Source organism: Paraphaeosphaeria sporulosa (assembly GCF_001642045.1).
Source record: "Paraphaeosphaeria sporulosa strain AP3s5-JAC2a unplaced genomic scaffold CC84scaffold_8, whole genome shotgun sequence".
NCBI lineage: Eukaryota > Fungi > Ascomycota > Dothideomycetes > Pleosporales > Didymosphaeriaceae > Paraphaeosphaeria > Paraphaeosphaeria sporulosa.
In genome coordinates, this window is record NW_017253367.1 from 1,715,568 (window position 1) to 1,740,438 (window position 24,871).

The window sequence follows — 24,871 nt, forward strand, 5'->3', positions numbered from 1 at the left end:
ACGGATGCAAAACGTCTTACTAGAGGATAGCTGAGTCAGTCGTCAGTGTATGAGAATGAATCATGCCGAGGGAGTTGCCCAGTTGAATATTAAGTCATGGGTTTCAAACCGGCAGTCCGAATCTGCGCATTAGCGTTTAAAAATGCCATGAGTCTAGAACACGCACAGCATCCGGCTGTGATCGTCCATACCACTAAAAGTAATGCAAGCCTTCGCTTGGTGTGAGCCTACCGACGCAAATCGCTTCTGCCTGGTGCTGCCACGCGGAGGTAGGCGGCTGCGAGCCATTGACTTTGCTTTTTCTGCAGCGTCAACTTGACACGACAACTGCCCCCATAGTTTCTCGTGCTCGCAAGACCGGCAATGCACGCATTCCAAACTCTATCCGAGGACAAGTGCCCACAGTCGTAGGATCACCGCTGGAAGCTGGTTGCACGGCAGACCTGTTGTTTTTCCGTGCAAGGATGTGCAACATATTCGGACCGCTTGGGGTTGTCGTGCCGAAGCCGCACATGCCGCAGCACTTTTTCCACATTTCCAACAGATGACAACGAAACGCCACGCTTGGACCCACTCATCTCGTGGAACGCCGAGTGTACGTCATCAAAAACTCCTTCCCGTGAAGCAGATTGCCGGGCTGAGGCTGTCACTGCTCAGCCTGGTTGGATGCAAGACAAAAAATCCTTGGCCCCGCATACGTTTTGATAGGCTGTTGAGCTGAAAAGGCCGGAAGGGGCACTGCTGAAACTACGGCCGATTAGTGGCCTTCCTAACTTCGATTGCCCCCTGGCACGCGGACATGTACTGTACTCGTGAGGATCGCAGTTGATTCACTACCAGAACCTTATGCTACCTTGGGTAGGTGAGGGCGCCAACGCCGGTCAGCACACATCCATCGTTGCGATCCGATACCGACTGCAGGTAGATGCATACGCGCCATGAAAAGCGTGCCCCTGCCCAATGCTTACTCTCTCGTCTCGTGATGCGACGAGGCGGGTGCCCGCTTGACCGTACCGCAGCCACAAACGAACATTGATCCGAGCTGGCTATGCTGCAACATGGCATCCTCGACCGAAACGTGATGGGGATGCGTGGGATGCGCTTGGTAACGGAGCGGATGGGGATCGCATGCCGCTCCTTTTCGGAGACAGCCCCTACTGCATTGGACTTCACACTGCGGATCGCCGTCGCAATGCCCTGGCGGGTGGGTTGGGTTGCTTCTGAAAGTGTCGGAGTCATCGCGATGGTGCATACATATTGCAAGCGCTTCAGGGATGAGCGCGGTGTTGATTAGGCGCAAGAAGTGCATTGCGTCAGCATAAGACGTTTGGCATCGCAGGCCTGGCGTGGATGAAAGGTCACACAGACCTACGCACGGAGATGGGCTTTTTCTGGCGCGCCATCTTGCAAAGGGATCGGGCTCGATGATGGCCGGTTTGGCGTCGATCGGTTGGCTGGGGCATCCTAGGCCAGGGCTCGTGTCGGCGCTCGGCTGAAAAGCCACCATGCCGGCGATATTTCGTTATCGAGTTTTCCAAACGGTCTTGCCGGTTCGGGCTTGGACACCGTGGGGAAAGGAGCGCTAGGGCTCGGCCGGCTCGAAGGTGAACAGCCTCAAGTGTGGCTGCCATTGTTGCTTGATGCAGGCAGCGCTGGCGTTGGCCCGGTGAGTCTGCGGACTGGAACGGAACCGGCCTGTTGCACTGGGAAACAAGCGGACAGGCAGCCGCTGTGACCTGATGTGATGCACGGCAACTGACGTGTGCAGGATGGGCAACGGCGTCTCTCTCGGAGCACCGGGCGTGATGTGTGCACGCTGAAGACGGCGCGTTCCTTGGGACACCAGACGATGCACCAGACAAGGCGTGGCACGCTCGTCTCGCGGTCTGACCGACCTGGCATGGAGGGACGGCCGGGCAAACCCAGAGTGGATGGCGGGCGCGTGCGTTTCGCAGGAATCGCGAGTGCTGCTGTCACGCCTCGCCAGGGCGCCGAAGGAGGTGTTGGGTCAGACGGGCGAGCGTGCAGCCCCGAGCCGTGCTGGTGCTCGTTCGGTGGCTTGTGGGCCTGCGCGCGCTGTGGAGGCAGGAGCGCGCTGCTGGCCAGGGAAGGCGCTAGCCCGCTGCCTGCACGGTTTCAGCGCAGCGCGCACGGCCGGCAGGCGAGTTTGGGTGGGGAAGGCATGGAGCCCTCGTCGGCGGCCCTTGTCCATCGCCCATCTCATCGCCCATCCTGTGCGCGCTGCTGGCGCCACCCCTGGCCGCCGATCCATGAAACCGGCACCGCCTGTGCTCGCCGCCGGTCACAGCTCAGGGCTGCGGGCCACGTCGTGCAGTTTCTGGAAGCCGTTCGCTCCTGCTGCCCAATCAGCCGGCGCCCTGCTGCCCCGGCTGCCGGCTGCATGCGGCCACCCCAGCCCCTGGGACCACTTCGAAGACGCACCTCCGTCTGCATCTGCATCCCCTCGAACGCATCCCAGTCTCCTCACTTGGCCCACTCTGTCCCTCGCCCGAGGACTAATTCTGCCTCCCTCCAGGCGGCTAAACACTTGCTGCCCTTGACCGCCTCGCCCGCCTCGTCTCCCACCAACACCTCGCCTCCCTGGTGTCCTGGCCCTAGCCCCAGCCCGCCCGCTACGAGTCGCACATTTAGCACCGCCGACCCCCAGTCGCACCACCCAGCCTGCCTGTCCGCCATGTGGAGGTTCCTCGCGCATGCACGGATGCCGTCGTTGCAACGCGCGCCATGCTGGCCCACGGCCCTGTGATTCGGCCGCAAATTGCCCTTCTTCCTTTTCGTCGCCTGCATCCACCATGGTGAATTGGTCCATCAGCTCCCGAGCCGCCTGGCCGTCACAGTAGTGCCGTTCCTTCACATCCCTTGGTCGCCGTATAGCATGCCACCGCTTCCTTGCCTGCACTCTATGCCCCTCTTGGTACGCCTGCCCTCTTGCTCGCCTAGGCCGTCCTGGCAAGTGAGTTGCATCTTAGCCGTCCCTCCAGAGTCTCCCACCCATCCTTCCCAAACCGTCTGTATTCCTTGGCACCCCATATACCTATGCACATGCCCCATGCCTTCCAACGACTCTGATCTCTGTGACTCCGGACCACCTGACACACCACGCACCACGCACCCTCGACATATCTGCTGCCTTCGCCCGACATGAGCAACTCGCTATCGCCATACGACATGGCCACCAACATGACTGCATATGCTCCCAATCCATACCGCACAGCACGAAGCTCCAACAGCCAACCAGGACACCCGTATCGCGTTGAGAAGCCGCGGAGCAACCACAACAGCCCGCGGACTGTCGAACGCAGAAAGACTACCACGGGAGCAAAGCTCTACGCAACCCTTGACGACCATTACAACATGATGATGGGCATCACCAGCAATGAGGAGATTGAGCCAATGGGCGAGCCTGCCAACACTCGTCCAATGAGCTGGCATCCCTCATCCAACCAGTACTACACTCGGCCTCAATCGACCATGTTCGATCAGTCGCAAGACTGGTCACAAACCTACTCGGATCAAACTTCTGTTCAAGGATCCGATTTCTATTCTTTCTCCGCAAGAAATTCCATGGGTGCAGACACCACTCAGCAATATCCCACTTACATGACTGGCTACGAAACCCACCGAGGCTCTCAAGACTCCGACTCCAGCTGGCAGACGCAGCAATCTCAACAATCCCATGTTCACTCTGCATACTCTACGCCTGCCACAGAACCCATGCCATGGTATCTTCAGGAGTGGGCTCGCAAGAACCAGGAGCAAGCTGCATCGCAAAATAACTCGATGGATTTCCTCCCTATTCAGCACCCTACCGAGCCCGAAGAGCAACAGGCCGGCGCAAGCATGGAAGATTCCGGCAAAGAGCTGATTGGCATGGGTCTCTACGACGTCTCCGACTCCTCCCTTGATTGGACCTCTCCCCTTGGTGAGGCGACTGGAAAGGGCCTCAAACTTGAAGAGACATGGCAACCACCCGAGGAGGACGAGGACGAGGATGACGACGACCAAGATGATAATGCCAGCTCTGACGACGGAGAGGAAGAATTGCCACCACCTCCGGCACCCGTGGCCCCTGTCGCTTCTGCCAAGGATCAACCTGCTGGTAACATGGAAGGACAGAGCTTCTTCTTTGATGAGGACGAGAACATTTCCAAAGAGTGGTGGTACCAACACCTCAAGCAGCCTTCCATGCCAGTGCGGGACGCTGGATATGGCTACGGTTGGCTATGAACGACATTTCCTATATCTAGCATAGCGTTGGCGTTGATCTCATTGTGTGATCGAGATATTGTTGCGAACGGATACAGATACCCAAGCCTGCAAAGGCGTGAACACGCGGCATCGGCCAACGCGTTCGATCGATGTATGTCACAGACAGGATGTATGTAGACGAAACAACAGCATTAGCATAGCGCAGCCAGCATGCGAGCATGCTCAACAAAACTAATTGTACAACCCACCAAACCTACCATGCGTCCCAATTCCTGAGTCATCTGCATGGCTGCCTACCCAGCAGTGGACCAACGAACAAGCTGCGCAGCACCTCTGCACATTTACATCAGCGCACGGCTTACACAGACTAGCGACCTGGATCTCGGGAGTTGTTAGCTTTCGCTAGAGGGCATAGCCCGCGAAATGCCCGCTGTTAAAACAACCGCCTGGTACGGGACGCTAAAGGTACGTAGGCGAAGCGTTACCCAATGGCGTTGCGTAAGCGGATTGGGCCGGGCGTGTGACCGAGAACACACCAAAGCACGCGCAACACGAGGCGGAGCGAGACGAGACGAGTATCCAGTCGAGTGCTCGCCGCGCCCGTCGTCATCTCGGTCGTTCTCGGAAGGGGCGTGGCGTGGCGTTGTCGAACGTAGGCGTGGGTCGGTCGGCGCTGCAAGCTGCATCTGCACGCGTGGAGCGAGCAAATGTTAAGTCGTGTGGTGAAAGTTTGTTCGCACGTTGTCGCCATGCCGTGGCCTCGTGTGTTGCTGCGCCGCGGTGCGCCTGGCGTCTGCTCTGGAGACCTTCGCGTTTCTATTTCCGAAGAGGGGAGAGGGCTATTGGAGTGGAGTTCTAGCGTTCCAGTGCCACAGACATAGGCTGGCTGGCTTCGGAAGGGAGCCACTGCGCCGTGTTATTGTCCTGCTATACGCTATACGCTATTGTCGAGCCAGCAAGCAAGGAAGCACTGCACAATAGCCTGCACCCCAACTTGCTCACTGCAAGTCAATCAAGACCAAGTCAGCACGGCTCGGTCGTCGCCACAGTTGCTCCATCGCGCTGCCATGCTTGCTCATGTGTGCCATTGCCATGCGCTCGTCTCGTGCTGGGCGGGTATCCGCCCGCGACGGCGCAATTGGCGTTGCGGGCTCGCGTGCAGGAGAGTTTTCTCTGCGTGCGCAGGTTTGACTTTGGGGCCGGGCTACTGCACGCGCGGGCGGGAGAAGCGCGTTGGAAGGATCGGCTCCGGATGAGGTCAGAGGTTGACACTTGTGAAGGGGTGCTATTCTTTCGGATGGGCGCGGGCGCGGTAGCGTTAGGGGTAGGGAGGGGTGAGGTGGGGCGCCAATAGGTGCGCACGCGCGTATCGATAGTCGGGAGCTGGGGGGGTTGCTAAGAAAAAATTGTTGGTCGGTGGTGTTGAGAGATGGGACGGGACAAGGCGCCAGGACGCGAGGGCACGCGTTCACGTGTCGTGGTTAATGCTCCGAGGCCGGCTTGACTGTTGTTGTGGATCGATGTTGATCTGACACTGTGGCACAGTTGTGAATTGTCATAGATGCTTCGTCTCTGGTGCTTGGGGTAGGGGTGTTCGTGTCCAAAATCCACGCCTCCCCTAGTTGGGTCGTTGATCGCGAGGCATAGATCGAGGCTTCAGGACTAAGACAAAGAGCTAGACGAGTGTACTGACGACGCCGAAGCCTTCTTTGATATCGAGCCACATGTCTCCTCTCGTGGCGCTGCAAACGTACTGTGACGCCAGCGCTACGAAACAAACTTCTCCAGCAGCTCGTGAGAAGCACAGCGACCCTAAGCCGGCAATAGGCCGATCTGGACTTCAGAGCATATTCCCTAAAATCAGGATACTTGGATTTTCACCCATGTGATGAATGACTAGGCCTCCTGACCGATCAGTCCAGGATCGATGATCCATCGATCAAGAGGGGGAGGCAGTCCCATCCCAGGTAAAGGGTGGTGGTGGTAGAAAGGCTCGTAAACAGAGCCGAATTGAAGTGGAGAAGCTCGAGAAAATGCAATCGTCAAAGTCGATAGTTGGAGACAAAAGTTGTCCTGTTGTTGCAGCACGGATTTAAAGCTGGCGTTAAAGCCTAGCGCATGCCGCTTCAAACCTCGAAAATGTTCTTGTAGCGCCGCGGCCTCGCCATGGCGCCGCAATTCGTCGTTACGCCCTGGCGAGATGCCGATGAGCTACTTACCGTACGGCGCGATCTCTTTGCTGCAGACGACGATGTTGCGCGCGAGAGAGCAGTGAACAAGGTTCGTTGACCACTCTGTCTAACAGATTTTGCTGAGTTGCTCGCTAAGTCATGGCCCTCAGATTATCGCATGGCGGGCGCGAAAGCTCGAGCTGCCTTTGCTGCTGGAGAGCACGGCGGATATCGTCGAAGCCAAGCTGCGTGATGGTAAACAGGGCGTGCCATCTCATGCGCTGAGACTAGTGTATGCGACCGCGATATCAAGGTACCTACACACCTATCCTCCTACGCTCTCCCTCTCTAATACAGGATGCAGATTCGTGACCGGCATCCTCGACACACATTCCGATCTCGCACGCCTCAGTCTGCCGGCACAGACCACGCCTCAATTCCCCGTCTCCCTCCGCGAGACCCGGCACCGAATCGTCCACCGCCATCTCCCCTCGCTCGCCGAGCTCAAGCGCGCTGCAAACGAGAGCCTCGAGTGGCTTTGGGAACACTATTGGTCGCATCTAGATGCGCTGCTCACGTCTGCTGGGAGCGCGCAGCAGCTCGACGAGTCTGAGGTCAAGGAGCGGCTGCAGGGCGTGCTGAAAAGTTATGTCAAGGAACGCAAAGCGGAGATCAAGAGCAGGAGTAAAAGCCCACGGGCAGCGGACAATGCGGTCGGGGGCTGGCTGCGGATTGGAGCTGCGGGGAGCGTGAAGGGGAAGATACTGGTGCATTTGCTGGTTGCGGAGAGGAACATTCTCCCTGTGGGCAAGAAGCTGGGAAGTAGCATGGAGGGCGCATATCTCATCTGGACGCCGTTCGTCACCGCGCTTGGCACCATCGATTCGTTGTTTTTGCAGACACTAACCGAGCGAATGATTGGTGTGCTGGCCTTGCCTGGGCGCGGTACGGCAAGCGTTGAGGAGGATCCCGCGATGGAGGGCATGTGTGCGTGGGTGGTCCGTATGCTCGACTCGGCAGAATGGCAGCAGGAGTCACAAGAGCCCCGCAGAAGGAAATTGCTGGATGACGTCTTGGGTCTCTGTCTTTCGACACCTACGTTCTGGACGCTAAAGCTAGCGGAGGACCTGTTGAAGGATGGCAGTGTGCCGGGAAGAAAATCATGGCTCGAGATTTTGGGAGTCGCAAAAGAGGATGCATATGAAGATGACGACGCGCAAGCGCTTCCTCCTAGATCTCAAGCTGGTCCAGATGAGATGGATGTGGATGTCATTGAGGCAGAATCACTAGTCTCGGAGTCGTTGAGCGACACAAAGCAGATGCGTGGGCCGCAGAAGTATCCTGGGTTGTGGAGACCGCGGCCTATCGGCTGGTTACCACCCGGGTGGTCAGAAGACGACTGATGCTCAAATACATATACTGTGATAATCTCAATTACCAACTCCCAAATTGACCGATAGTCGTCCCATTCTCAGCCTTGCATATGCACGACACTTGGCATGCGCTTCACCTCACCAGGCTGGGCTGCAACGCGCAAGTCGTAGCCCCACGATGAACCTAATATCACCCACATCGCATTCAACATTGAAAACAATATCGTATTAACTCGCTTTTACGGTATATGGATCCATTCGGCATCACCGCAGGTATCGCGGGGCTTCTCAGCTTCACCATTTAGCTGCAACAATGCCTCAGAGGATATGTCACCTCAGTTAAACACACGACTACAGAATCACAGGAGCTCGTCGAAGAGCTTAGTGCACTAAGCGGGGTTTTGGAGCAACTCGAACGCTTCACCGAACAGCAGACTCATCGAGGGAACAAGTTCGAAGACTGCTTAGTTCTTTACGGAACGACCGAGCTGTGCGACAACAAAGTTTCTGAAGTGAACAGCACACTGTGTTTGTATATCGCTCCCACGAACTCAAGATCAAGAAAATGGTTGCGTAACGTCAGATGGCCACTGCACAAACAAGAACATCTCAAGGCAAATCAGGTTCAACAACGCTATCAAATCCAAAGTGCCAAACACTGGACTCTGGTTCTTGAAATCAGAGACATTCCAACGATCGATACAGATGCCTTCCCTCATATGGCTCACTGGAATACGTAAGCCCAGCATCGGTGCGATCGCCTTCAAGCCAGCGCACAGGATCATTACCCTGCTAACAATTCCTAGCCGAAAGTAGCAAAAGCGCCCTCTGTTCTACAGTCGTTGAGGCATCAAAGCAATTATGCGACTGTTCGCAAGATGAAAGGCTGGCTTACTTCTATCTCGACTTCTAAGATCAACAAACTCAATCCGTAGACGCCATGCAAAGGGTTCCACTACGTCAGCTTTGGGCAGCTGATGATTCCATTCCTGAATCAGTGCGAAGCACGTACACTGAGTTTCGGTATAAAGGCCACTCTCCCTCCATGACAAAGCTCGTAGGCGCTCTGAGGGAGACAATTGAGTACTGTTCCAAGCGGGCTCTCATGATCCTAGACGCCCTGGACGAGATCCCGGATCAAGGATTTTACGAGAGGAACTATTTGCCATGGTTGACTGTGGTAGACTGACACACTAGGATCGACTCAAAGGAGCGAATTTACAGATGCGCTGACTCAATCTGTCGAAATGAGCTCGGAGAAGGTCAAGCCTGCATCGAGAGCTGTTGCGAACATGCTAGATTGCGAGACCTGTCCACGGACTTGAATTTCAACATCAAAACTACGATCACCATCGCATGGCATGTAATTTAAGTCAGACGTCATGTTGTGATTTTATTGATAAAGCCAGGTCTCGTTGGGCTGTGTGCCAGATGGATGCTATCAAGACATGCCTTCGGGCGCGAGACATTGAAGAAGCTTTCTACGCTGCTCCTCGAGCGGGCCGCCTCGCCAGGCTTACCAAGCTCAGAAACCCTAGATCCGACTTGCAATTCATTCAATGGCTGCTTTCAGAAGCGGAAAGCATTTACGCATCTGTGGTTACTTCTCAAATGCCCATGAACAGGGCTCTACTTGTGGCCGCCATGTCAACGAACTAAACTCTTGTCGAGTATTGGCTGTGGAAGGTTGCTGATGCTAACCGCGCTTACTCTAATGCTGATATCACTTCGGCATCACTGGACTGTTTGAGTTTTGTCGATTCGAGCCTCACCGATGACAATGTTACGCCCCTCCGACCATCCCCAATTATCTGTCCCAAACAGCTCCTGCGTCTCTCTCCCACGTATCCCACTCCCGCTCTTTACGCGTCTCTCCCATCAACTCCACAAAACTCGTTCTCCACTCCATCCACTCCCAAAAACCCCCTCCCTTCCCTTCAATCCCCAGCTCGTTCCCCCAAGTCGCCAACCACACACCCGTCTTCGCTCCCTCATCCGTATCCACCGCAATCCACTTCTCCGTCATCTTCAGCGCCGCGAAAAGAGGGTTAGAGAACCAAGTCTGCCACGAGACAACCAGTTTGCCAAAGATCGGTGTCGACGTGAAACCCGGTGTGAAAGCGTGGGCTGTGCGTCTAGGGAAGGGCGAGGCGGAAAAGTGAGACTGCAGAAGGGAGGCGAAGAGGACTTGTTGGGCTTTAGTCAGGGCGTATGTAGGGGCGGAGCTTTCGGTGATGCCTAGGAAGTCTTTGATCCGGGTGGTTGTCCGTGCAAGTAGACCGGGTGCACGATGTTCTAGCGAAGATTTGCTGGATTCCTGGAGAAAGTGCGATGCCCCGGAGTAGGCCCCAGACGAGCTGGTGAATACTACTCGCGCCGTCGGACTCAGCCTCGCCTTGAGTAGGTGCGTCATTAGGAAACTCCCTAGGAAGTTCGTCGTGTACATGATATCCAAGCCCTCTTTGCTTATAATTGGGCCTCCGGAGGCGGGCTCAGCGATACCCGCATTATGCACGAGCATGTCGATTTCGCCATCCCATTTCTCGCAAAATGAACGCACACTGGTCAAGTCCCCTACATCCAGGATCCGACAGGTGACTTTCCCCTGAGAGTTGCCGCTGCAAGAGGAGGTAACATATTCGACGGCTGCGGCTCCGCGATCCGGGTTGCGGCAGGCGAGACAGACAGCTGTGCCCTGTTTTGCAAGGGCGACGGCAATGGAGAGCCCAATGCCACTATTCGCCCCAGTTACTATTGCCGTCTGGCCTCTGAGATCTTTGGGCGGTATCTCCTGGGGTTTGTAGAGGCGAGCAAAGATTACAGCGAGGAGGGATTTAACTAGGGATGTATAGAACGAGAGGAGGGTCTTGGGAGATGGCATATTGGGTGGTTGTAATTGTGACAGTGATGGTGATAGCGATTCATTTTGGCAGGCTTTATGGTCTGTCCCTTGGTGGTCTGACGGAGCTGAGTGAGCTGTTACGCCCACGATGCAGTAAAGGCTTGGGTGACGTCACGACTGGGGGTTTACACCGACGCCTAACGGCAGCGGTCCTGCAGCTGTCTCTATCACAATTTCCCTTTCGACCATGAGTAGGCACTGAAAGCACGACTCTCGTGGGAATGTGAAGATATAGCAGAGGCGCATCAAAAACACGGGAACGACTTGGCTATCGCTGTGACTAGCCCTACTTTATTCCACGCACGACGACAGCTACAGATGATTCCTTACTCCAGATGCAGCCTCGTTGGACGGATCGTTATGCCACATACTCCAAAAATGGTCTCGAACGGTCTGCCCTCGTCGTTGAGATAAGCAAAATGACGATTGTCCCTAGCATTCTCCAGAGCTCTAGTTACGCCATCACTAGTGCCCCACGCTGCGAGGGAAGCTGCAAGCGCTGTCTCAAACCAGCGCCTAGCCTCCTCCCAGGTTCTGTATGTCTGGTATATGATTCCAATGTTGATTAGCGTCCAGATGGTCCGCTCATCATCTGCTCCGAAGACATCAGTTGCCTTCTTCTCGATTTCTCCGAACATCCACCGGGCGTGTTGCACCAGTTTGCCACGTAGCACTCCGGCAGCAAGCTCGAGAGAAGCCTCTATAACCTCATGACTTTGAAACTGCTTCTTGTCCCAGCGGGTGCGACGCCAGAAAATTTTCAGACGATCTCCTGCAGTTTCAAAGGCATGTTTGTCTGCAGCCGAGAGACGGCCACCCTTGCTGATGTAATGTTTGAGAAGCTCAGCTCTTGCTCGCAGTCCTTGGGCAACCATTCCTGATGGTCCATCCAAACACTGTCTCTCAATGGCTTTCAGTAAGACCTCAATGGTGGGATGGTTTGTGCCCATGAAAATACGAGCGTTGACGAGCCCTTCGTCGATGGGGGTAGAATTCACCGCGCTATCGACCTCGGTATAGAGCGATTGGAGCTTCTCATCTACTGAAAGGCTCGAGGTTGCCATGTTTTGCGCTCTGTTTCTCCTCCGAGGACGAGCATCCCTTTCAATTTCTTCGATATCTCTGGCGTGTTGTAACATCACTAGAGCATCCTCGCCCCGCTTCCAGCTGTTCAACATCTCTACGACGTGAAGGATGTGCTGTTGGGTGCTACGATTATGCATGCCCAGCTCTTTTATATGGGTTGCTGACATGGTCTCCAGCATGCCATCTGCATCAGCCTTACGGCCTTGCTCCCAATAAAATGATGCAATTTCGTATCCGATTTTGACAGTATCCACAGCGGTAGGCGATAGAAGGTGCTCGAGACCACGAAATACGTCAATATAAGCCTGCTCTGCTTTAGCAGCATCTTTTTGCTGTGCAGATGCTCGCGCAACTTTGAGAATATCGGCGAGGTCCTGCCTGGTCTTGCCATTGTAGCTCAGCGGCAAACCACGCGCAGCTGGCAGGGTATCAGAGCCTATGGCAGTAACACTGGGACTCCTCGGAAATTCTTCTTCATCATCATCATCGTGATTGCCTGGCGGAACTGCGTCGTTCGGGTTGTCCGGAGTAGTAACTACCATGCCTTCCGGTGTGTTTGCCACTGAGGACCAGTCAGTTGAGCTTCTCAATCACGGGCCTCACTCACATTCTTCTATTGGCTTCTTGGAACGACTGGCGCGGCTCAGAGCCTGTTCCAGCGTCCACTTCTGACCTCCATATTCGAATTGTGTCTCCTTGCTTCTTTCTTTCCTCAACAACGCCCTTCGAACCATCCACTGAGCCGTCTCTCTGGGCAAGTTCTTTTGGAAGCCCCAGTACTTGAACTTGTCTTTGAATGCTTTGGCTCTGAAGAAGTCAGACAATGTGCATTGGGAAGTACGGAAGTTCGCGAAGTGAACAAATCGGTGCGTTGAGGAAGACTAGCAATACATACGGCGCATCGAAATCGAACTCTTCTCGCATGATCTCCATCGTCTGTAATAGAGTTTTCCCGTCTTGAATGTACAACTCGTAAAGCTTTTCTCGATGACCATCCCAATCAAGATCCGCATACTTGGACCGTCGAGACGCAGAAGCAATGGTTGGTAAAGGGATCCGACGATTAGGAGCTCGAGGATCCAGGATGTCCTCCATCGTGACATCGTTACTTTCACGGTTAAGCGGATTGAGCGGGTTGACGTTCACATTGTCCGATGTCGCTTCGCGCTGACTTTGGTCGTGTGCATGGTAGGGTGGAGATGTAGGCTGTGTCCAGTGCAGGTCTTGGGAGATGTCGACCCCACTGGCGTTGTAGTCAATAGGCGTGAGCATGCTAGCCGCAAGATTCGGGCTCCAGTTGAAGCGCACCGGCGATTCTGACGGATTGTGGTCCATGTCTGGTATCAACTACAAGGCTGTAAGTGAGAATGGAAGAGCAAAATAGTGAAGGATCAAGAGGATGACTGAAAAATATATAGGGTTGGCTACTAGTTACTGTGAACAAAGGGTTCAAGCGTTCCGAGCTTCCTGTGACGCCGCCAGCCAAAGTTCGCAGAAGTTCGCAAAAGGTCTGTTGCGCATGCCCCCGCGATTAGGCAACTTCCAGTCCACAGCCTCACTTCACTCCATGCGCCGATACATTCAAGATCCCTGTCGCAGCTGCACCCGCACCAATAGGATAGTCACAAGTGCTTAGCCACCAGTCCACTGTGACAGCCTTTCGCGCTTGGAACAAAAGTTCGCGAAAGGTCCGTGGGTGTCTGAGGCATCTTAGTCTGCGCGCCGCATTATACAGCCAACTGTACCAAAGTTCACCAAAGTCCGCACACACCGCCAGAGCAGACCCACCAGAGCGATACAATTGTTTGGGGAAAGAACTCGTCAGTCGAAAGCGCATTGGTTAATGTCCCTTTGATGATCCCGCCGACGACCATAGTTCCCAAAGGTTCTGATCAGACGTGCGAGTCGCAATGACACGCGTAATTGCACATGGCGGCGACATGCAAGACCATCAGAAGTTCAGAGCGAGCAAAAGTATTTTGAATTGAAGCATCCCCAAGTATAAATCCCGGATATGATATCGAATTGCTTGACGACCACTCCACTTCCACTGCGCTTTCCACTACTGATAAATTTTTTTCTTCAAAATTGATATAGTTGAATCTGAACCGATCCGCTGATATCGACCTCAAAATGCAGAACGAAAAGCAGAGATCGACATCGTCTGGCTATGTGAGTAGCATGTGTGTCTTGTGTCGCAGGGGAAGGGGAAAGGGACGGTTGGTGCTGATACAGATCTTGTTCAGGGCAAGAATAACGGTTTCGCGGGGGCTGTAAATGCGAGCTCCTCTACATACACGCCATTGGACCGAAACCCGACAGACCTTTCGAGCATTTCCTTCCGCTCCACGGGGGCCGGAACATCGAACGGGCCGTATGTCCCCATGATGCAACGCTGGCTAGAGGAGAGCAGAGCGGAGCAGCCGTACAACAACATTGGACAGGTTGGAGAGAGAAGGATTGACCGGAAGGGAGCCTAGCGAGGCGTATGTCATCATGTTGTACAACCATGCATTCCACGTATCAAGCGCCACAATATCTCGGCTGCGCCGCCCGGTAGCCTTAAGCTTGCCTTGTCGTACTATATCTTATTGAATAATTCTTCTACGAAAAGTGCACCGTGTCCGTGTCTTTGCTATCTTGCTTCTTCAACGTTTCAGTAATACTTCGCCTGCTTCTTCGTGACCATTAGGGCATCACCATAATATACAGTAAAGATGGATGCACCTTCAAGTTCCGTCGCGGGGCATGGATCCGACCTCAGAGATACCGACGTTCCAGAGTCTGGGCTTGGGCTGCCGAACCGCATGGATTGTGACCAACAAAATAGCGAAAATCTGCCGATTGCGTACACGACATTAGAATCGTCACCTGATCGTTCCCCAAGTATCGGATCTTTGAGTGATCTCGACAAAAATGCCGAACACGAAATAAATTTGGGTGAAATTTGCGAGCTCCATGTGTATGAGACGCGATTCAACAGCAAGGGCGAAGAGGTTGTTCTTCAGGTTGGCGCGAAAGAAGAGCTGGATACTGAAGAGATCCGCAGTCCAGATGCGGCTTTGGTATTGATGCGGTGCTACGATGAATCCAAGGTTCTGGAATCCACAATTCTCGAGATCAGGTCGCCGTACATCAAGAAGGCGATGGTGGATGTAATTGGGAAATACCCTGGCGTTGATATCGGAACGTCGGGCATTCTCAAAATTTACGACGAGCCACGCTGCCTCTTTCACTATCGCGATGAGCTCAACGCTTACGCACAAGCAAACAGTGATGAAGATGTGAAGCAGCATGTAACGTACCTGCTCAAATACGTACGGCAAGCTCTTCGGAAAGAGATTGCGAGCTATGAGACTCATATGGCCAGCAACACCGAAACCCCTGGGTTGGATTTTGACAACCTGTGGATGGTATTCCGCCCAGGCGACCTTCTTTACCATAACATTAATGGCGAGGGCCAGGTATGTCGTTTGCGAAGCATGAGAATCCAAGAGTGCAACACCCAACCTCTTCGATACGCAAAGTTCTGGTACCTGTCATGCGAGATCATCAAATGCGATGGCGAAGATTTTATTTATTCCTGGGGCAACACCAGTATTTTCGTTTACGACGGCTTTCGTTCCCTTTCCGACCTGGAAATCATACCTTTACGGTTTCACAAGGATAACCTGAGAATTCGGGAGTCATTAATGGCTAGAGGCAGGGTCTTTCTCACATTGCTGGGAGTGAACCACCGAAACTATCGTGGCACTGCGCGGATCTTCAAGGATATTGATGACGATGGCGACGCCGAGTATGAGACCTTAGAGGTGAGGGATTTTCACTGTATTCAAAGTGATGTATACTGAAAAAATTTAGGCGGACGGAAGAGTCGTTGTGGACTGTGAGGAATACGTCAGCAATATTGATCCCAGCATGAGTGATTACATACAAGGCTCCAAATTGATCCGTGGCAAGGATATGGAACACGAGAAGCTTTGCGATGATGACATACTCATATGTTCGCAGGAGATTGCTGGCTTCTCGTTTCAGCATCGTCGTTGGGGACTCTTCAAGGTGAGCGGGCTGGCGGAGATTGAATACAATCGCCAGGCGTTCGATGCACTTGTCCTGCCACAACATTATAAGGACTTGCTTATATCTCTTGTAAACGCCCATCAGAACCACTTATCGGACTTTGACGATCTGGTGAAAGGCAAAGGAAAAGGTCTTCTTTTCCTGCTGCACGGAGAACCTGGCGTGGGCAAAACTTTGACTGCCGGTATGAATAGAAGTCATAAGCAGAAGCACCAGCTAACGGTATGGATTGACAAGAAAGCATCTCCGAGATAACACAGAGGCCCCTCTACACGATCGGAGCGGGAGAGATGGGCCAGAACAGTGCATTGATTGAACGCGAATTGACAAGGACTCTCAAACTGGCGACTAGGTGGAATGCGTACATTCTCCTGGACGAAGCAGACGTTTTTATGGTGCAAAGATCGTCGTGGGACAGCACTCGTAACGCTTTGGTAGCAGGTGAGAAACCGTACCTCTCTCATATATAATACTGACCCGAGTTCGGTAGTTCTTCTCAGGGTCATGGAGTATTTTGAGGGAATCATGTTCATGACGACCAACCGGCTTCAAAGCATTGATGACGCGTTTGCTTCGCGTGTTCACCTGATGCTAGCCTATCCCCAATTGGGCGAAGAAGCCCGGCGCACTATATGGACCACTTTTGTCTCAAGCACATCATCTTCCACGGTCCCTGTTTGGCTCGATGACGAATTTCTCGATGAAGTTGCTGCTTATGAAATTAACGGGAGACAAATTAAGAACGTAACTCGCCTCGCCTGCGCTATTGCAGCAAATGACAATCGCGAACTAGCAGCGAATGACATTATGAAGGCACTAGAAGCCTTCTCAGACATGTCTTATCATGGACCTGTACAACCTGGGCAGCCTGGAAATCCTGGACAATCTCTACAGTCACTGCTGCCCCCGCAACCGGTCCCTATCGCAGTTCACTACAAACGATGGCTTGACATCTGGACTCGAAATTATGGTCGCGAGATCATCCTGTTGCTTCCAACAGCGCATGTCGTCGGCGCTCTGCTAGCCATAGGACTGGCTTCTGCTCTACGTCACGGCGCAAAATTTGCCTCTTTGGCCTATTGGCGGTTCCATAAGTAGATTTATGCAATTTGCCTGATTGGCGGATGCGATTTGGTCAGTCTGTGTCTCTAGAGACCAGGTCTTTCTTGCTTAGCGTTCCGCATCATGTCCTGAGCTCTTTTTGGAATCGGTGCCTTGCAAATGTTCCTTTACCACCTTCCCATACAAGAGATCTCCTCAACATGAAATCTTGACATATTTATTCTGTTTCCCTACCTCCCTGCTGACTGGTAATTGTTGAAAGCCTCGATACAATGTGCTAAAGTGTCAGAAAAAGCTTGGAATAAGCTTAATATGGTGATATGAACAACAGAGGCAGAGAGACAGAATAAAAATTAGAGTTCATTATTGTGGATTCGGTTCGACCGAACGGAGGTACCGGTACCGGTACAGGAGCGATCAAAGTAGCATAACGACTGATCGGGCAGGCACAGGCAGAAGCAACCACTAGTCCGATTTCCTTCCGCACCACTCACGAACGAGAAGTCCCCCAAACTTGCACAGCTGCCTTCTCGAAACCCCTCACCAACAATCTGCTATTTCAGGTGCCACGAAGCGGGACCCTGTCTTGGCATGCATACACTTTCTCCACTCCATACGAGCTTAACCCCTCGCGGTTCTGCGACTCAAATAGCCCACCTGGACCACCGCCCTCTCATCCTACCTAGAAGAAATCTGCATCCTTCAGCCACAGCCACCGTCATGCCCGACCTCACCCTCTACGACATCTCCTCCCCTCTCCAACCCCGCTCCTACGCCCCCAACCCCTCAAAAGCGCGCCTAGCCCTAGGCTTCAAACGTGCCTCGTTCCGCACAGAGTGGGTTGATATCCCAGACATCGAGCGCGTGCGGCGCTCTCTCAATTGCCCGGCAACCCGCAAATTAGATGATGGCAGCGACTTCTTCACGCTGCCCATCCTCCGCGATGCTTCCACAGGGCAAGTCATCGGCGACAGCTTCGACATCGCGCGGTACGTAATGACGGCCAGTGTGCCAAGTAGTTGATTCCCGTCTGCCACATCTATCTTCAGGGAAGCCTTCCGGCAAGAGCCCAAATCCCAACGCCCAACTACTACTCCCGCCACGTTTGCCACTGCCCATCCTGACTCCGCACCCTCTTTAGCTATCTCGATGCCACGATCCCATCTCCATCCCCGCCCCTGCTCCCCCCACAGGAATCGCTAAAGGGGAAGTGGACAACCTACTCGTCGCCCGCAAAAGACACGCCCTTCTTCGCCCCCATCACCACAAACGCCGGCTCCACGCACCCAACCTTTGCATCCTTCAACCTCCACATCGACGCCACCTTCTCCGCGAACATGGCGCTCTACGGCCAGTTCCTGCCATTCAACCCGGCGACCGCGGAAGCCGCGAAAGCCCTCATGTGCAAGCGCGCGCACCTGAACAGCTGGGACGATCTCACTATCCCGGGCGAGGCAAGGAGGCCATTGTTTGAGGGTGGGTTCAAAGATGCGATGGAGGGCGTGGCGGCGCTGTTTGGTAGTGGGGAGGGGCACATTTGGCTGGAGGGTCCGGAGCCGTGTTATGCCGATTTGATTGTAGGCGGGTGGCTGAATATGTTGAGTTGTCTTATGCCAAAGGATGAATGGGTGGAGTTCCGGGGGTGGTTTGGGGGCGTGTTCGGGCGCGTGCATGATGCATTGCAGGAGAGCTTCTTCGTGATACAGTAACGAGGGGAAAGAGAGGGGTGGCATGTAGGAAGGGTATGGATTCCACAGAAAACGCTGCAGAACCAGTGCAGCATTGAATATTATACAGTCTTAAGTTAAGTATGCCCTCCCTTCCTAGCCCCAAACCGCCAGCCTCAAATGCACAAAGCCGCCGAAGAACGAAATGGAACGCTGTGAGCGCTGAAATGGGAAGATCGCCAAAGCCTAACAGAACACGGAACAGGGATCAACTTCTTTATCTTGCAGCTTTCCCCACAAGAGAGCTCTGACCCACGCTATGCAAGCACCACCGAACCAACACAAGGAAATGCATGCAGCGATGCAGTGAAGACAGTCGTACAGTCATGGAACAAAAGAGATGAGACGCAGGCCTCGGGTATGAGTTGGTGCAGAACAAGTAAAGATATAGCAGCCGTCTCTAAGTAACGGAGAAATGGTGTGTCAAGGTACTCTTGGTTTACAGCCCCTGATTGTAATCGGTCCAGGCGGTGTGGGCTTCTGAGAGAACTGTGATTTGATTAGCAACGTTCAACATTGAAAGAGGATGTATTTTGCTTACTTGCGAGCACTTGCGCCTGCCCAGAGTAGGTCTCGCAAGCTAATTGTAGCGTTCGTCCGTCGAGAAAATCAAGCACGACACTATTCGGGAGTTCCTGTTGGTCCAGATCGGGTGCAAAGGGGGCTCGGAATTCCATTAAACTGAAGCGTCTCATGATACCACCCTTCGACTGCTCAGTGGTTTTTGACTGACTCAAGACGAGGTTGCCTGAAGCATCGATCTCAACCCACCTACGTTTCCAAAGCAAAGTGTCTGGAAACTGTATATTAAGATCGCCAAGTTGAACAGCCGAAGGAGGCTCCCGTAGGGACGGAAGAGGAATAGAGGGGATGTCTTCTGGAATGCTGGGGGCCGAATTCTTCCGCGTGATCGAGGAGATAGAAGACATTCGCTTAAATAGCTTGCTGGTCCTCGAATCTTTCTTTTCCTTCTTCGCAGGCTTTTCGTCACTGCTTGATTCAACCAAGCTGTTTGCAGACATGCTGCGCGGCGGGCCACCGTTCTTGGACTCGCTGTGCCGTCGACCGAAGGATCGCCAGCTGCTCTCTGAAGATGATCGAGGAAGATTGGGGACAGGCTCGTTCGATTGTGAAGAAGAGGGTGGTCTCGGCGACGTTGGCTCTGTCCTGGTAGCACTGTGCTTTGAGCTCGATGTTGGTGGTCGGGTGGATTTCTGATGATCGATGGTGATAGCGCTCCGGTGAAGCTCTAATGGGCTGGTCTCCGTTGGCATTGTGAGAATGGGCTTCTGCGGCTGCGCATCACGGACGATGCGAGCAGTGACCTGTACAGATTCGGGCCGTTCTGACCCTTGCTGCATAGTGTACACTGTTTGAGGCTGTGTGGGGGTTTTTGCGCGCGGTGCATGTACAGCTGGCTTCGGTTCTGGCGTGGTTGACCTAGACACATTGATGAAGGAGGCGCGCGACATGCGATTGACGGATTTCCCAGTTGGCGAGTTGCCGTCTGGAGGGGTCGTGAAGAATGACGATTTGCGCTGTGCAACAGTCGAAGAGACACCGTCCGGAGTGATCACAGGGCTCAACGATGCGGTCGAATCTCGGTTGGACTTCTCAGCCAAGGCTTTGATTCTTTGCGAGATTCCCGATCCAACGTTGATTTTTTTAGCAACCACCACCGGCTCTGTACTGGCATGGTTCACCCACGGTCCTGATAGCTTTCGCAGACCTGGCTGCTCTGGAGAGTGACCGCCTAGCCGGGCATGTTGCGAGGCCGACCTCTTTGGAACAGAGAACTCGGGACTGGAGGGCTTCCGTGAGAAGAAAGGCGTGATAGGGGACTTGGAAACAGACATTGGCATGGCTTCTTCAACCTTTGCACTTTGCAGCTCCTCCATAAAGGAATCGTCGCTCAGATACTCGGCTTCGGAGTTTTCAGCACTGAGATGTGATGGATCGACGACATGGCGACGGTTTTCTTTGCCCTCCGCGGTGGGTTGCTCGTTCAATGATGTCTTGTTTCGCGTGTCGAACAGGCTTTCCGACGACAGTGGTAGCATCATTGATGCTCTTTTAGACTTCCTGCGCGCACGAGCTTCGTCGATTTCACTAGCCGAAACGAGGACCATGGATTCCCGCTTTTTCTTTCGCTCTCCGGAGTCGTCGAATACTGTATCCTCCGAGGCACCCGCTGTGGTGTCCATACTTGGTCTGGAAACTTGGAGGTACGGCACGGGTGTTGTGGTTTCTGGAACCACCGTAGGGGTGCTCTCGGCTGACGTCGACTCGTTGTCAGCGAGCGCTTCATCGGGTCGCACAGGTAGTTCAGTGACAGTTTCTTCTTTGATTTCTTTAGCAGGTGGCACATCGTCCTCTGAAATTGACGACGGCCTCGTCGAAGGCGCAACTGACGACCCTTGGGTTTGTGCAGACGTCGGTGAAGAAGCGGAGGCTGCAGAATGTATATCGTCTGTGTCGGCTCGTGTAGGTGGTATTTCAGGCTTCGGTTCCTCCTGATCGAGAGCTCCGGTCACTTCGTCGTTCTCGGATGCTAGCTGTTTGGCGGTCTCTGGTTCATCATGCGCTTCGATTGGTGCATCTGCAGGCAGCGTGGGATCATCAACAGCTTTCTCATCAGCTACGTGCTCCTCTGCACCGGCCGTCGTGTCCTCCGCCGCTGCTTCAGCGTCCTTTTCCTCTCGTACTTTCCTAGCCTCCATCTGCTTTTTCCTCAACTGCAAGGCTTTCATCAACCGCTGCTTCTCTTGACTTGATCCGTGAGACCGGCCGTGCAGACTGCTGTAGGTATTCATCGGCAAAGACCTGATACTTGTAGGGCTTTTCGGATGATACATGGGAGATAGAGGCATTTCAGGCGCCATGGGAATCGGCGGTGGTGGAGGGATAGCGATGCTGGGTACTGTGCTGGCATCTCTCGACTTGGGTCGTCTAGGTTCGACATTCTTTCGGTTCGAGGAGCGCAGACCTGGTGGCAGAGACGATACTGGTCGCGTTACGCTCTGTGTGCCGGCGCCCGAAGTACTTGGTCTTTTCATATCCAGAGATGCTTTCGGTCTGGGGCCTAGCTTTACCTTGGGCTTGTTATATTGTGCATATATCTCGGCGTATAGATCGGCTAGATCGGGTCGGGTGGTTTGAGACGAGAGACGGGGGTCTGGTCCGTTCTCAAAGAGCGCATCGTACTTCTTGAAGCTGTCGCGGTCAGGCGCTGTTGGCGTCCTCAGAAGCTCAAGCCTGTCGGTAATTTCGTCGGCAGTAGCAGGTGCTTTTTCGGCGGCTTCCCCATCGGCCTTTGCTTGGTCCTCATCAATTGATGCACTCTTCTCAACCTCCTTTTCTGCGGTCTTTTCAGGGAGAGGACTCGGCGTGTTTCCCGTCACAGTATTGGCTGTAGAAGGGCGTGCTGTAGATGGCGACTCGCTGGCGCCAGCGGTGCTCTGCGCATCCTCGACGTCTTCTGTGATTCCATCTAGCTTCTGCTTTCGCGAGGATAGGCTCGAGGAGCTGCTTGAAGGCGCAGCGGTGTGCAACGAGCATGCCGATGTGAGCGCGGCGTCGCTGAGCTCGTCGGGTGTGGTAATGGAGAAGGTGGTATCATGGGGGGCGAATTTGTCGGTAACGGCTGTAAAGTGTACGGCGACGCGAGCTGTGGCATGTGTGAGCGGCGGGCAAATGCAGCAATGGGAGGGCAGACACACCTTGCAGTAAGCGCGACGTGCCCTCGGGTACGTATTTGATCAAAACTTTTCGGCGGCGGTAGAGCAAGAAGCCGTACAATGGCGAGTTGTCTGGGTAGGCGGCGATGGCTGTGCGTGCTTCATGTGCGCCGCCGGTGCCACGGGTGAGGATCTCGACCGAGTCGCGCGAAGCATACTTGAGCAGAAACCTGCAGCTGGGTCAGCATTTCCTCTTGGGTACGTTACGGTGGGCCTGTGGTCGTACCAGCCGCCGGCTTCCCCCAGGGCGCCGGTATAGGCCTCTGTGACGGCTGCGTCGTCGAGCCCGTTCAGAGACATTTGGGGCGCGCGACAGGCTTGGGGAGCTCGCAGCGGGCTCCTTGTGCAGGCCTGGGGCCGTCTGTCGAGAAAAGGCCGTCCGTCTGCGGAGAAAGGTCAAGGCTGAGGGATTGGTCGCCCGTGCACTCTACCCCTGGATGCAGATGGCCGGTTGCGCTACAGCGGGATCCGCGACTCGGCAGAGCATTTGCGAGGGGCGGACAAGTAAGGCACGAAATGGGGCGCGGACGTGGACAGAGGGGCAATGCGAGGGCGCGGTGCTTCTGGCACGGGCATTGCAGACTCTACGTGCCGCGCTCAGTGTGAATGGGCTTGCGGCAGGTGTTTCAGCAGCGCCAAGCGGACGGGGAAGGCGCGAGACAGCACGAACAGCAACGGCAGAAAAGGTTCGGCAGAGTCAGCGTGCGTCAACCGACAGCTGGAGCTAGTCCACTGGGAAATGTTCCGAACGGTGTTCTCGCGATGCTTTGCAGTCGCTGGCATGGCGTGGTCCACTCTGCTGCTGTCGGAGCTCTCTCCATCTGCTGCAGGCCATTGGTGTACTGGTCTAGGGCCACGCGCCGCCTACCACAGATAGCTGCCCGACGCGCCAGCAAAGGTTGGTAGTTCTGTTCCAGCATCGCGGAAGGCCGTAGAGCTGCAGGGCTCGCGGGCCGTCTCCAAGACGAACCGGCACGGGGTCGTCGCCGTGGTGGTGATGCATTCAGCTCGCCTGCAGCAGCCCGCAAGCTCGAGCTGTTGTCGTCGTCGTAGTCGGCCTCGACCGGTACCCCGCCGCCCCGCCCTACGCACTTCATTAGGTACTCACTCCCTGCACTTGCTTGCATCCTGCCACAATTCCAATCAGCGCTCACTCTGCGGCTTTCTTGTGCGACCATCCTCCCTCGGGGCATCAGACGAGTGGGAGAAGAGTATGTGTATCGGCAATTTCGCTCAAGCATTGCTCTGCGAGTCTCTGGAGCTAGTCGTCCAGCAGCGGGTTCCTCCCATCTCAGTTCCACGGTACGGCGCCGTGCTAAGGACAAGCTTGGGAGGCACGCTAATCGCAGCTACACCGTCGCATGCGAGATCGCACGGTTTACACAAAGGCTCTGTTTCTCGTCACTTGGGCCCCATCATTAAGAGCCAGTCATTCTTGATGCTTCTGTGCTGTTCTGTACCCTGGGGGTAGATAAGGGACTCAGGTACCACACAGCTATCAGAAATATCAGCCCCCTACCCCTCCAACCCCCGGTGCCACTTCAAATGTCACTCTTATGCTCCTGATTCGAACCGGCACCCACCACTGCACCAGCATCATCGCGCAGTAGACACCCAACGACTCCTAGCTGGAGCCGGCACTGCTTCTGCTCGGCCGGGTGCGACCGCCCCCCACATCGCCCTTTTCCGCGTAAAATTCCGCTACATAGTCCAGTTGCCAACGCCGGTACGCCAATGTTCGCTCGTCTTCGCTCACTACTTCTACGTAAACTCTATTAGGCTTTCTAGCGCTAAACACCTCATCTGACTTGCTATCGTCGAGCTCAACATCCAAATTCAACATGACATTACTTCCTCCCGTTTCCACTCTGTCGCACCTTCCCGAGGATGAGCTTACTCAGGTGCTCGACCTCCTTTTTGAACCTTCTCCACCTTTACACGCGCTTTCACTCCCAGTCCTCAAATCCACTGTCTTCCCTACTTATGATATCCTCATCGTCGCCGTGAAAGCGCAGCTGTCAGCTCTCGCGAAATCCGACGATCCCAAAGATATCGAAAAGCTATCAGAGATACTATGCTCGCACCCGCGACTGGGCGAGAAGAAGGTCGAGAGCGAGCAGAGCCGTGCTGAGCAGGCGCAGCTGCACACCGGAGCTGAGGAAGAGAAGGAGCAACTGGCCGCGCTGAACAAGGAATATGAAGAGAAGTTTCCAGGACTAAGATACGTGTAAAGCTCACGGCTTTTCAATACTTTCCAGTGCATATGACTGATCAAAGGTAGCGTCTTCGTCAACGGCCGTTCGAGACCGGCCATCATGATGAATATGCGGACACGCATCGTCCGAGGTGACATCAAAGCGGAGCGCCAAGAGGCCATACAAGTGTGTTTCTCATCCCTACGAGACGCCACGACTTAACATTCTCTCACAGGCCATGTGTGACATTGCTGCCGATCGAGCCTCGAAATTGCAAAAGTAGCCAACCGTCTCAAGTCAGGGTGTAT

At 54.3% G+C, this 24,871-nt stretch overlaps 10 protein-coding genes across 10 annotated transcripts; 6 read left to right on the plus strand and 4 right to left on the minus strand.

The window, feature by feature from the left end:
• Window positions 1-720: 720 nt before the first annotated feature.
• On the minus strand, window positions 721-1,678 carry CC84DRAFT_961788 (uncharacterized protein). Its single transcript, XM_018187968.1, has 2 exons — window positions 806-1,678; window positions 721-747 (listed from the first exon to the last, which is right to left on the minus strand). The coding sequence occupies exon 1, from the start codon at window positions 1,505-1,507 to the stop codon at window positions 965-967; it is 543 nt and encodes a 180-aa protein (XP_018033542.1). The 5' UTR covers window positions 1,508-1,678; the 3' UTR covers window positions 721-747; window positions 806-964.
• Window positions 1,679-2,965, plus strand: CC84DRAFT_961878 (uncharacterized protein). Its single transcript, XM_018187970.1, has 2 exons — window positions 1,679-2,111; window positions 2,346-2,965. Exons 1-2 carry the CDS (start codon window positions 1,850-1,852, stop codon window positions 2,765-2,767), a joined length of 684 nt encoding a protein of 227 aa, XP_018033543.1. The 5' UTR covers window positions 1,679-1,849; the 3' UTR covers window positions 2,768-2,965.
• CC84DRAFT_1166920 (uncharacterized protein) lies at window positions 2,663-4,482 on the plus strand. Its single transcript, XM_018179082.1, has one exon. It carries the CDS (start codon window positions 3,163-3,165, stop codon window positions 4,246-4,248), a length of 1,086 nt encoding a protein of 361 aa, XP_018033544.1. The 5' UTR covers window positions 2,663-3,162; the 3' UTR covers window positions 4,249-4,482.
• A 1,888-nt stretch (window positions 4,483-6,370) lies between these two features.
• Window positions 6,371-8,233, plus strand: CC84DRAFT_1166922 (Las1-domain-containing protein). Its single transcript, XM_018179083.1, has 3 exons — window positions 6,371-6,510; window positions 6,572-6,714; window positions 6,766-8,233. The coding sequence occupies exons 1-3, from the start codon at window positions 6,397-6,399 to the stop codon at window positions 7,802-7,804; spliced, it is 1,296 nt and encodes a 431-aa protein (XP_018033545.1). The 5' UTR covers window positions 6,371-6,396; the 3' UTR covers window positions 7,805-8,233.
• Window positions 8,234-9,488: 1,255 nt separating this feature from the next.
• CC84DRAFT_961812 (NAD(P)-binding protein) lies at window positions 9,489-10,828 on the minus strand. The gene has a single exon (XM_018187969.1). It carries the CDS (start codon window positions 10,653-10,655, stop codon window positions 9,582-9,584), a length of 1,074 nt encoding a protein of 357 aa, XP_018033546.1. The 5' UTR covers window positions 10,656-10,828; the 3' UTR covers window positions 9,489-9,581.
• Window positions 10,829-12,906, minus strand: CC84DRAFT_961683 (uncharacterized protein). The gene is made up of 2 exons (XM_018187967.1): window positions 12,370-12,906; window positions 10,829-12,324 (listed from the first exon to the last, which is right to left on the minus strand). Exons 1-2 carry the CDS (start codon window positions 12,494-12,496, stop codon window positions 11,003-11,005), a joined length of 1,449 nt encoding a protein of 482 aa, XP_018033547.1. The 5' UTR covers window positions 12,497-12,906; the 3' UTR covers window positions 10,829-11,002.
• Window positions 12,907-14,569: 1,663 nt separating this feature from the next.
• Window positions 14,570-16,940, plus strand: CC84DRAFT_1151580 (P-loop containing nucleoside triphosphate hydrolase protein; the record flags this gene model as incomplete). The annotated part of the gene is given in 4 exon segments (XM_018176753.1): window positions 14,570-15,604; window positions 15,624-16,026; window positions 16,080-16,283; window positions 16,333-16,940. The coding sequence occupies 4 exon segments, from the start codon at window positions 14,570-14,572 to the stop codon at window positions 16,938-16,940; spliced, it is 2,250 nt and encodes a 749-aa protein (XP_018033548.1).
• A 508-nt stretch (window positions 16,941-17,448) lies between these two features.
• On the plus strand, window positions 17,449-18,760 carry CC84DRAFT_1166924 (uncharacterized protein). Its single transcript, XM_018179084.1, has 2 exons — window positions 17,449-17,893; window positions 18,046-18,760. Exons 1-2 carry the CDS (start codon window positions 17,625-17,627, stop codon window positions 18,611-18,613), a joined length of 837 nt encoding a protein of 278 aa, XP_018033549.1. The 5' UTR covers window positions 17,449-17,624; the 3' UTR covers window positions 18,614-18,760.
• A 70-nt stretch (window positions 18,761-18,830) lies between these two features.
• Window positions 18,831-22,988, minus strand: CC84DRAFT_1207915 (uncharacterized protein). The gene is made up of 4 exons (XM_018182126.1): window positions 22,595-22,988; window positions 22,351-22,538; window positions 19,173-22,298; window positions 18,831-19,120 (listed from the first exon to the last, which is right to left on the minus strand). The coding sequence occupies exons 1-4, from the start codon at window positions 22,666-22,668 to the stop codon at window positions 19,071-19,073; spliced, it is 3,438 nt and encodes a 1,145-aa protein (XP_018033550.1). The 5' UTR covers window positions 22,669-22,988; the 3' UTR covers window positions 18,831-19,070.
• Window positions 22,989-24,209: 1,221 nt separating this feature from the next.
• Window positions 24,210-24,846, plus strand: CC84DRAFT_1097862 (uncharacterized protein; the record flags this gene model as incomplete). Its single annotated transcript, XM_018174739.1, has 3 exons — window positions 24,210-24,595; window positions 24,650-24,749; window positions 24,799-24,846. 3 exons carry the CDS (start codon window positions 24,210-24,212, stop codon window positions 24,844-24,846), a joined length of 534 nt encoding a protein of 177 aa, XP_018033551.1.
• Between the last annotated feature and the right edge of the window lie 25 nt (window positions 24,847-24,871).